Here is an 11,770-nt window from a genome sequence, read left to right on the forward strand (position 1 = left end):
GATATTTGTTAGCATTTGTTAATATATCCGCCTCATCCTTCTTGGATCTAATTCAGAGGACTTGAGCTGAATTTAAGCTAAACATTTATTTGATTTGATTTGATTACTATGTATTTTACCTTTGAGTATTATTTTCTTGCTTTTCTTCAACTTTCTGTACAAGTGGATACTTGATTTATAAAATGTAAAATTTGATAAATAAAAATAAAAAAAAAAAAAAAAGGATCTCAGTCCACTGCTCTAACCATTAGGCTATTCCTCCACTCACCTAATTATAAACCCCAAAAATATATTTCTTTATAACTTTAAAGACAAGCAGACAGTGTTCTTAAGAATTGTTACATACATGCATTGTACCAGAAATTCTGAAAATTTTCATTTGGCACAATTTTTTAATGGTACCTGGCTAAAGGTGAACAGTATGCAGTAGCTGGTGAAGGGAAATCCATAGTACTTGACTCCATGACTGTTCTCCCAGGGATAAATTTCATACTGTTTGGATTTGGGGTGTCCTGGGTTTGAATGAACATGTACCTTACTGTAAAGAAAGCAGGAGGAAACCAAATCACATAAGATTACAATTCCAGCTATTTTGCTGATTTCACAAAATAAACCAGGATTGCTTTTACCTAGAACAGCTGTAGTTTTGTAGCAAATTAAGCCATCACTATATATTCCATATGTGCTAAGTGACAAACCAATGCTAATCTTAATTCATTTATTATAACTGCTTTTTTAGAGTTCAGTTGCAAAAAGATTTAGCAGCCAACATTATAAACAAGCAAGCTGATGTAATAAGGCCACATTAGAAACACAGCATTAAAAACTAATGCAGATTTTTATTCCCATGCTAATGTTTTAGTTTTGTAGCGTGAAATAAAATAGTAATATGCAGAAAAAAGAATACTAAAACAAAATAAATTTAATTTCAAAGCAAATTTTACTTCCATTTTAATGTAAAGAGCAAACTTAACATCTCTACATTAACTACTTCCATTTTAGCTTTGGAGACTCTCTATCCTTAGCACACATACCCCCTCCCACTCCCAGCCAAGGCACCTATGGTCTGGGTTCCCTAACAGGGAGACCCTCAGCCCAAAGAGCCCCAAAAGATCTGTCTCGTCACAATCAAGGAATACTTACCTAGATTCAGAGAAGAATCATTCTTGTGTACTCTTCAGTCACCCACTTAGAAAATGGCTGTAGTGCAGCCAAGATCACTAATGCCAACAGATCCATGACCATTTAGCAAGATGTCAAGTGGCAGAAGAGACACACTTTTCCCAGCCCCAATTAAGTATTGCTGGATTATGCCATCCTAGGGGGGGGAGGTTCTGAGTATCATGGACATGATGTCCTGGGAGCTGGGTACCTTAGGTCAGGGGAGCTGGGGTCTGTGGGTCCATAGATTGGTGATGTCACCTTTGTACAGGGTGATTTTTCAGTTTCTCACTGACTTCTACTTAAGTCACTGGGAAGCTAATCTTTATTTCACCTCAAAAGGCAAGAAAAATTTCAGGGCTAACAGAAAAATAAAAATAAAATACTGCACTAATCTTCAGCACAATTTACTGAATTTGCAGTACACTTCTCCCTCCGTATTCGCTGTGATAGGGGATTAACAGAACCGCAAATACTGAAAAACCGCGAATAACTTTTTTTATATGTTATTTGTTGTTTTCTATTAAAAACCATCGTGAATAAAATTTGGGGGCCATTGACAAAATATTGTACTGAATAGTCATCACTTCTCTTCTCTTTTTCTTTTTCTCTTACGGCACACTAAAAAGGGGGGGATTTGGAAATAATTTTACATAATATGTTATAATATGATATATAATTTGTGTGTATTTTATTGAAAATATGATGAAGGGTGGGTGGTAGGGGGGATATTGATGTACTAGATTTTTATGTATAGATATCAAAGTGATATTGTGGAATATTTTAGTGTAATATACTCTTTTGTGCACTTGTTCAATTTGAAAACAAATAAAGAATTGTTAAAAAAAAAAATCGTGAATATGGAGGAACCGCGAATAACATGGTGGGAGACCTGGCCTGTTTCTGAAGGAGAGGCAAAACACAGTGAACAAAGTGCCGGGAATCAGCGATTTTCTCTGTAAGCACTTGGAATCAGCAATTTCTCTATAAAAGCTGATGTAGGGGGGAAGGAGCCAGCAAGCTAGAAACCGTGAATAATCGAAACCGCGAATACAGAGAGAGATGTGTAATACCATATGCAGTTCATTAGCATGAATTTCCAAGCTATGTTAATAGTACAATTTATTCATGTATTTGGTTCATTTTATATCCAGTCCTTTCCAACTAGTTTAGAATGAACATAAAAACATAAGAATTGCCGCTGGTGGGTCAGACCAGTGGTCCATTGCGCCCAACAGTCCACTCACGCGTCAAAGACCAGTGCCCTTACAAGGTTAACATACATAATGCGTAGACAGACAGATTGTGAATTTACTTGTGTACAATAGTCTTAGGTCATCTTGGTTTGACAAATATAGGGTCAGTGTTAGTATACAATCTGATCATTTTACGTTAACTTACAAAGATGTTATCTATGGAAAGAGGTAGGTTTTTATTGCTCTTCTAAAGTTCAGGAGCCCATTAAGGGATCTGATGGGGGACAGTTGGTTCCAATAGCTAGGTATGAAGTGGGAGTAGGAACAATGTCTTGCCGTTTGGAGATGGAGGGCGTGCTCAGGTGGTATTTGCAGACATGTTTCCTCCTAGAAGCAGAGTGGTCTGCACTAATTTTTTTGGTGTGCTACTATACTTGCTAGTATAGTAGCTGAATGTAAATGTAGCTCAAAATCAATCCGTGTTAAACCTAGGTAAATGTTGTAGTGTTAGCTCAGTTTATTACAACAATTTAAAAGCTAACTCTGGACAATGTTAATTCAAATTTTACATACAATTTTTGGGATATCTACACCCCACAGATAAAAATAATTCCTTGTGTATCTTGAAGTAAAATGTTTAGGGGCCCTTTATTAAAGACAGGGCCGGATTAAAGGACAGGCCCAGGAGGCATGTGCCTAGGGCCCGGAATTGTCAGGGGGGCCCTAGTGCAGCGTTAGGGGGGAGCAAACAGGGCAGCTGCCCTGGGCCCAAAAGAACCAGGGGGCCCCGCAGTCCAAACTTCTTGATTGAACTCCTACATTGTTCTTTTCAGAGGGGCCCCGACAAGCTGCCGGCGGATGCCCTGAAGTTTTCCCTCTGCCGCGATCTGCCCTGTCGGAAACCCTCTGAAAAGGACAATTTTGGCTGCAAGGGAGAAGCAATCTCTTGCCTCGCCTCCTCCTGTACTGTCAGAACGCCTCATCTTTCCCCCCAAGATATTCAGCAGTTTTCCTTCCTCCCTTCTCAGCTAAATTGGCTGGCAGGCAGGCAGGGCCGGCGTTAGGGGGGAGCAAGGAGAGCAGCTGTCCCGGGCCCTTGCCTTCTCTTTTGAGCCGCAATGGTCGTCTGCTTTCCCCCTGCTTCCCCGATGTGGCAGGCCCACAAGCCTTCTTCCAACCCTCCCCTCCCCCGACGTCAATTCTGAAGTTCCGGGCCAACCAGGCAGCGATTGGCTGGCCCAGAACTTCCTCTCCGACGTCAGAATTGACGTCAGGCAGGAAGGCTTGTGAGCCGGTCACTTCAGGGAAGCAGGGGGAAATCAAGGGCTGTGGCTTGGCGAAATCAGCAGAAGCGGCGGTGAGAGAAAAAGAAAGAAAGGGGAGGGGCAGGAAAAAAGAAAGCCTGAAGGAAAGAAAGGGGCAGGGAGAGAGAGAGAAAGAAAAAAAGAAAGGGGAGGGACAGGGAGAGAGGAAGAAAAAGTTGGACTCATGGAGGGACAGAGAGAGATGTTGGTTGGGATGAGGTCTGAAAGAGAGAAAGAAAGGATGCACAGTCAGAAGGAAGTGCAACCAGACTCATGAAATCACCAGACAACAAAGGTAGGAAAAATGATTTTATTTTCAATAGTGATCAAAATGTGTCAGTTTCTTCAAATGTACATCTGCTATATATATATATTTTGCAGAGTATTAGGGAGCTATGTGTCATTGATTCTGTGGTGTTTCACTGTTTGCAGTTTGGCTTTTTGGCGGTTCAGTTTAACCTTTATCTACATATTTCTATTTTTAGTTTATGATTACTTTTTCCATACTGGCTGAGGGTGTATCAGTGTTCTATTGTATGAAAGACATGGTTTTCTGTTAGCGTTGACTGGACTTGTTTGGCGAAATGCAGCGAGCATGGTTCTTGGGAGCACCTTTAATAAAACTGATTTGAATCTCCTTATTTTCTGCCGATCTTCTTTTGTTTCACATTGGATTCTTTGGTGGACTGCTTGCCTTGTTGTTTCATTACAAGTTAACATACATGGAGTGGAATGTGCTAAAGCAGTGTTCTTCTACCGCCAGTCCATGGACCGGTGCCGGTCCGTAGAAATTTTCTAAAGTCCGCAGGGCCAGCACGTCTATCGGGCCGGCTTCCTGAGTGCTGCGCACAAAGCCATGGGAAAAGGCTCCTACGCGTGTCCTGCGCCTGACCCGGAAGCCTTCTCTCTGACGTCGCAACGTTGGAGGGAGGGCTTCCGGAGGGGGCATGGGACGCACCTGAGGAGCTGCTTCCCAAGGCTTTGTGGCAGCACTCAGGGATCTGGTGACGAAAGCCGGATGCTCGGCATTCAATGCAGAGGTCAGGGCCTTCCCCTGGCAGCCACTGACCGAGCCGGGCGCTAAGGCTTCTTCAACCCGCACACGTTCCCCTCGCCATCTCAAAGCACGAATAGCAATTTTCATTTTTGATTAGTGGGAGGTTAAAGGAAGGGGCCAGACTGTGCGCAACCCCAGGCCGCTGGTCACCTCGGCCCAATAAGTTCATAGGAAGCAGCTCTGCTGTGTTCTTGAGCTCTCCCTCCCCCAGTATGGAGCAAACTCCTTGACTGTGGCCAGGGAAGGGGTAATTTCCATTGGGTTTAGTACCCCTCCAAGTCATTTGGAATAGTTGGCTCTTAAGCATGTTAGAGCCGTGGCTCTCCCGCCCCAATGTATTTTCGCATGTTTTATATCCCGCTAATCCAAACTCGCACCCTTGATCCCAAATACATTGACCACGGCTTTCTGATTTCTGTACTGGCAAGGATAGCGACCCAGCGGTGATAGCTAGTGCAACTAGATAATAAGGAGGTGCGGCTAGCGAAGGGATGGAAGGGCCTTTGGGGGCGCCCGCTCAGGTTGATTTCCCACACGTGATGGTGTGTCCCTGAAAAATAAGATTTTTTTTTAATCATGGGGAGAGCGGGTTTACGCTAGCATTTACCGGGTACATTTTGCCCAGGATAATTGGAGTATAGATTTGATTTATGAGCTGATTACCCCTTGGATTGGCCTGAAGATAACACCAGGGGGGCAGGCCAGAAGGCAAGGCACAGCATGGAGGGAGAGAGACAACAACGGTAGGGGAAATGCTTTTATTTTATTTTTTTATTTAGTGATTGATTTGTCTTTTTTTTAATTTAGTGATTGTTTTGTCTGTTCAGAAAGAAATACATTTGTTTCTTTTCCTCTGGGGTTGTACTACTTCAGAGTCTTGCATCTTAGGGTTTGTTTGTAAATATTAGTACTTTTAGTTTTTGGTCCTGCATTTGCATGGGATTATCTGTTTTCTGGTAAGAATGAATGTTGAAAAGCATAGAGTGTGTTTTAATTTTGTGGTTAATACAATTATATTGTGGGTATATATGAAAAATGAATGGAAAAAATGGTACAATTAGTACTATTATGAGGGTGGGGTCTGGGATGAGATGGGCACGACTTAGCCCAGCGTTCTTCAACTGCCGGTCCGCAGACCAGTGCCAGTCCACAAAATAATTATTTTATTTCCGCCGGTCCATAGGTGTCAAAAGGTTGAAGAACACTATACTAGAGGAGTTACAGATTTGGTTGTTTATACATACATATGTGTTACAGTTGGTTAACGTAGAGTGAGGCAGTTGAGAGGCGTTGTAAACATGGTTATTAATATAGACATATTTTGGATAGTATTACTGCTTTACAATATATTTGCACACTTTTATATATGTATGGAAAGGGTTCAGAATGAAAGTACTGGGTAAGTAGGTGGAAAGGGAAGGAAGGGGGATTTGTTCAGAGATGTTTGGGGGTGGCATAGAAGAAAAACTGTGCACTGGTATGCTAATCTTTGTTTGTTTTGAATAAAAAAAAAGAAAGAAATACAAGTGGAAATAAAGAAGTAAATAAGAAAACAGATAAATAGGCAAAAGGAAGGGCAAAGCCAGGGGGGCCCAGTGTACTTGTGTGCCTAGGGGCCCTCAAATAATTAATCCTGCCCTGATTAAAGATTAGCATGTGCTAACAGACAAAGTAGCCTACAGGTATAAAATAGGATGTTTAGCATTTAGGGCACACTAAGGGCTCCTTTTATCAAGGTGCGCTACGGGGGTTAGCGTGTTGGACATTTCATCACGCGCTAACCCCCGCGGCAGCCTAAAATCCTAACGCCTCATCAATGTAGGCGTTAGGTACCAGCGCGGCAGGCGGTTTAACGTGCGGTATTCCGCACGTTAAACCGCTACCGCGCCTTTGTAAAAGGACCTCTAAGCTTTGTAAACGGGCCCCTTAGATCATTATCATCTATAAAATTCACTCATACGTCTGAGATTGCAGACACCAAGGGCCAGATTAAGTAAATGGCGCTCAAATTTAGGTGTAGGAAAAAATCCACATTAACTGCTATTCTATAAAGGGTGCTCTGGGATGAGCTCCCTCTAAAGCAGTGCATCTCAAACTGTGTGCTCCTGAGATTCCAAGTGTGCTGCAGCACACTGAGGAGGAAGAGAGGCGCCTGCCAGCTGACTTCCCTATGCAGTATAGCACCAGTGCTACCCGATTCGCCAAACACCCGCATGTTTCCCCCTTCTCTCTAGGATCCTCCGGCTTCCCCCCTGGTCTCCCGGTCTCACCTTTAAAGCTAATTACAACAGCCTGCAGAGGATCGCCAGTAGGTAAAGTGATTTTATTTTACATATAGTGATTGAAATGTTATTTTTGAGAATTTATATCTGCTGTGTATATTGTGTGTATATGAAAAATGAATGGGAAAAACTGCATTATAATTAGTAAAGGGGGTGGGATCTGGGGCAGAGCTTGGGAGGTCTGTGGTTGGGGTACTAAGTTGATATTTGTTAGACTTAGGGGGTACTTAGCTTGAAGTAGTTGAGAAACACTGCTGTAGGCAATCAGCTGGCGCCAGTGCCTCACCTTCTCTTCGGCCCTCTTCCCTGCTAGCACCCCCTACTGGTGTCTCAGGGCCCTTCTTGAGGGCCTCTGCACATGTGCGAACGTTGACGTGAAGATGTCACGCATATGCATGATGTTATCACGGCAACGTCCGCTCAACTTCTGGGCGCCTTTAGTGTGCTCCAGCTCGAGAAAGTTTATCATGGATGCCTGTGGTCAATTTTGGTGTGAGAACTTACACCTGCTGAAACAGAGTAAATACTAACACACAAATTGGGTGTGTATGTGTAACCCCAGTATTCTGTTAACACTGCACTGAAATATTTGGAACACCCCTAACTCACCCATGCCCCTCCCTTGGCCACGCCCCTTTGAATGGCACATAGGCAGATCTGCATTTAAATCCAAAGTAATAATAATTAATATCAATAATTGATCCTTAACAGAATTTGTGCAGATCTCAGGATTTCCCTAAAATCTGAGTCACCTTTACAGAATCCGGGGGTAAGCACTTTAAGATAAAATGACACGAAGAACCAGAGAAAATTCCAGCAAAACCCCATTTCAAGAATAATTCACTATTACCTGGCCCGTGTAACAGTACTGATGGATACAACGGTCTTTGCGTTACTTGATACACCAGATGATTAGCTGTGGCATGAAATTCGTTTCTCATCTGCCACAAACAAACCCTTTAAAAATAGAAGAAAACGAAAAGGACTGAATCACAAAGTTTCTACAAATTGTCAAGAGAGTAATGCATGTTAGGGAAAAGAGGAGTGTACAAAACGCGTATTCAAAAGAGAAGGTCCTCCTCGGGAAAGAAGAACCCCGCTCACCGGCCTCGCACCAGTGCCCTCCTCAGCAGCCTCAGCGTCGCCATGTTTCTGTTTATCCTTTAAGAAGGACCCGACTCGCCGCGGCTGTCCCGGAGAATGCCTGCACGGAAGAAACGAAGCCGTCAGGGCTCGCGGCTCAGGGAGCGCTTTTGCAGGGTATTTTTTTCTTCAGTAGTGGGAGAGCGTAGGTTTGCATAGTCGGGAAAGGGTAAAACGCGGACCTCACGTCCTTAAAAATCTGAGGTCCGTGCCACTTTTAGTCTCAGCATAGGGAGGGGAAAGCATTAGGATCCGTCAGAGCTAAAGTGTCACATAGAGCCATAATCTATGCTGAGACTAAAAGTGGCACGGACCTCAGATTTTTAACGACGTGCAGTTAAGATCCGTGAGGTCCGTGTTTTACCCCTTCCCTGCATAGTCTGCTGGGAAAGGAGGTAAAGAGAGCAGCGGATAGGATCAGCCCTATAATCAGATTCAGAGAGCACTTTATTTTGTGGATGGCAGTGTTACGCATAGGCAGCATAAGTTAGCGATGAGCTTTAAGCTGTATGCGAGTGTGTTATAGGGAAATACTTTTGAAACCAATAGGAGAAAATTTTTTTTCACTCAGAGAATAGTTAAGCTCTGCTGGAATGCATTGCCAGAGGTTGTGGTAAGAGCATAGTGTATCTGGTTGTAAGAAAGGTTTGGACAATTTGCTTGAGGGAGGAAAAGTTCATAGGCTGTTATTGAGAAAGACATGGGGGAAGCCACTGCTTGCCCTGTATGGGTAGCATGCAGTGGCGTACCTAGGGGGGGGCGGGCCGCCCCGGGTACCAGCCCTAAGGGGGTGTTCCCGGCCTTGCCGTTCAGTCCCCCGCCACCCCCGAAGGACCGCTCGCCCCCCTGGCCTCCCCGTACCACCTATGAACAGCCGCAGCAGGATCGCGAAGTCAGCGTCAGCATCCCTGCGCTGCGATCCCGCCCCTCCTCTGACGTCAGACGTCGGAGGCTGGGGCTGGCGGGCTCGGAGTGGCGCGCGGAGTTACGGTGCAACCCGGCTCCCACTGTCCTCGAGCTCTCCTCTGCCCGCGTTTTGCCGCTGCCGTTCCGTTCCCCGTCCCTCCTCCCCTCCCCCGCCCCACTCCGACTCTCAGCCATGGTCATGGCGGATGGTCAGAGGCACTTGCAACGGGGGCCCGTGCGGGTGGGCTTCTACGACATCGAGCGCACCCTGGGAAAGGGCAACTTCGCCGTAGTGAAACTGGCCAGGCATCGCATCACCAAGACCGAGGCAAGTAGAAGCGGCGAGCCCCGGCGGTAGGGGGCGGAGGGCGGAAGCAGGTCGCCCCTGCAAAATGCGTTTGGGGGTCAGGAAGTTGGGGCGGGCGGGCAGGCAAGCAGGCTTTCAAGGGGGAGGGGGTGACAGGCAGGCAGGCAGGCCTTCAAGGGGGGACAGGCCTTCGGGGGGGGGTGTAGGACTTTGGGGGGGTGCAGACCTTCAAGGGGGTGCAGGCCTTCAAGGGGGGAAAGGCAGGCAGGCCTTCAAGGGGGGGATAGGCCTACAAGGGGGGGGGGACAGGCCTACAAGGGGGGGGACAGGCCTTCAAGGGGGGGTGCAGGCCTTCAAGGGGGGGACAGGCCTACAAGGGGAAGGGACAGGCGTTATGTTATGTTTGGAATAATGGTTACATATATGAGGTTCAATAAAAGAAAATTTTCACTGCCTGTTTCTATTCTGACCATTTATTCCATTTCATGGTTATTGCAAAAAAAAAAAAAAAAAATTTTTTTACATGGGGGGGGGGTGTGTCAAAAAATGATGGGCCCCGGGTGCCACATACCCTAGGTACGCCACTGGTAGCATGGAATATTGCTACACCTTGGGTTTTGGCCACCTACTAGTGACCTGGATTAGCCACTGGGCTTGATGGACCATTGGTTTGACCCACTAAGGCTATTCTTATGCGTTGAGTTCACAGATCTGTGATTTTTACAAAGCATGGATGGCATTCAAGTTGGAACAGTGGTAGTTTATTTAAATACTTTAAAATCAAGATCAACAAATGTGTTGTAGATAATAGTCAACATTGGGGAAGAAAGGTATTAAAGAGGAGGGGTGCGAGCATAGGGCCCTGGGGGGGGACACACCTGACTTGAGGCTTTCCCTCCCATGGCAACTGAGCAGAACATAAGAATAGACTTACTGGGTCAGACCAATGACCCATCAACCCCAGAAGCCTGTTCTCACGATGGCCAATCCAGGTCCCTAGTACCTGGCCAAAACCCAAGGAGTGGCATAGAGCAAATTGGGTCTAAAATGGATGTTTCCATAGGACTTGAAGAATATATGAAAAGGCCTACCACAGGCTAACTTAATGTCTATCTTCAATATTAGCTGTTCCCATATAGAACAAAATAAGCTACTATCTTTTTCTAAACAGTAGATTTACTTGAAGTAAGAGACAGGCGTATCATAATCATGGGTGATCAGATCATAGGACCTCTTATAATTTCCATATTATTTCAGGTCCATATCCAACTCCAAATTTTAATCACCTACGCCTGTCCCATCCTACCTGCCTCACCTATTTTGTGTAAAAAAAACCCCAAAAACTACAGAACTACATCTGCAGGTATGTGCATGTCATTCTGGGTAGGATGGTTATACAATAAGTGAGTCATCTTCTTGGTTTACGAAAACCCAAGGAGTAGCAACATTTGATAGAATGAAGTCTGCCCACCGCAGTGAAGGTCTGGAACATTGAGTTTGCACTCATTTAGAGGGTCTCCAGCACTGAGTGAACACTCCTCTTTATCTGGTTGAAAATCTGAGCACTCATTTGCAGAAACTTCCATGTGATTAAGTGTGTACTGAGGGATAGGACAGAGGTAGAGATATAGATACTCAATTGAGTATACTTTCATTTTACCATCTCCCTACCCGTCATGAGTGTCCACTGCAGTGAAGGACTCCAGCTGTGCACACTCAATGAGTATGCACTCTATAGGTCAGCTGAATCAAAGGTAGCCAGCCTGAGTATGTGGTACAGGGAGGGAGAGCTATATCTCAACCATATAGAATGAAGTCTGCTTTGAGTGAGAGCTCACTGAGTGGCTGAGAATCTGAGCATTCATTTGCAGAAGCTTCCATATGATTAAGTATGTACTGAGGGAGTGGGACAGAGGTAGAGATATAGATACTTGATTGAGTTTACTTTCATTTTACCATCTCCCTACCAGTCATGAGTGTCCACTGCAGTGAAGGACTCCAGCTGTGCGCACTCCACAGCATTAAGTAAACACTCCTCTTTATATCTGGCTGAGTAGGAGTCACGTGATGTGCTGAGCCGAGTGAGACGTGCTTCACTCGTGCTCCGGGGCCCCGAATCCCTCAGCATCGTTTTGCTCATCTTGGCCAGCCCTAGCTCTGCACTGAACCTTCGGGGAGGTTTATAGACCATTTTTTACAGATGCCTAGCCCGGTTATGAGCACTAAATCGAGCCGCACGGTAAAAGACAGGGAGACACGATCGGCGCGACCCGAGTCTAAGATGGCGGCATGGGACTTGGGTTCCGCGCTTCCCCTGTCGGAGGCCCACATTGCGGCATTGTCGGCTTCGGTAGTGCGGGCGCTGGACTCCCGATTCGACCTTCTCTCTAGCCAGCTTACCTCTCTTGAATCCC

At 45.3% G+C, this 11,770-nt stretch overlaps 1 protein-coding gene across 3 annotated transcripts in view; it reads right to left on the minus strand.

Moving 5' to 3' along the window:
* The window catches only part of NFU1 (NFU1 iron-sulfur cluster scaffold), a 78,074-nt gene extending 69,684 nt beyond the window's left edge, over nucleotides 1-8,390 (minus strand). Inside the window, exons 1-3 of one of the 3 annotated variants that reach the window (XM_033948078.1) lie at nucleotides 8,105-8,390; nucleotides 7,851-7,957; nucleotides 403-538 (exon numbers count right to left, since the gene is read on the minus strand). In XM_033948078.1, coding sequence (XP_033803969.1) covers nucleotides 403-538; nucleotides 7,851-7,957; nucleotides 8,105-8,148 — 287 coding nt within the window. In that variant the 5' untranslated portion in view covers nucleotides 8,149-8,390. Of the gene's footprint in view, nucleotides 1-402; nucleotides 541-7,847; nucleotides 7,958-8,104 lie in introns of those variants that run through there. The other 2 variants (XM_033948079.1, XM_033948080.1) reach the window with 2 other exon arrangements.
* Nucleotides 8,391-11,770: the final 3,380 nt, after the last annotated feature.

The sequence above is a fragment of the Geotrypetes seraphini genome, chromosome 6 (genome assembly GCF_902459505.1).
Source record: "Geotrypetes seraphini chromosome 6, aGeoSer1.1, whole genome shotgun sequence".
In the NCBI taxonomy this organism is placed as follows: Eukaryota; Metazoa; Chordata; class Amphibia; order Gymnophiona; family Dermophiidae; genus Geotrypetes; species Geotrypetes seraphini.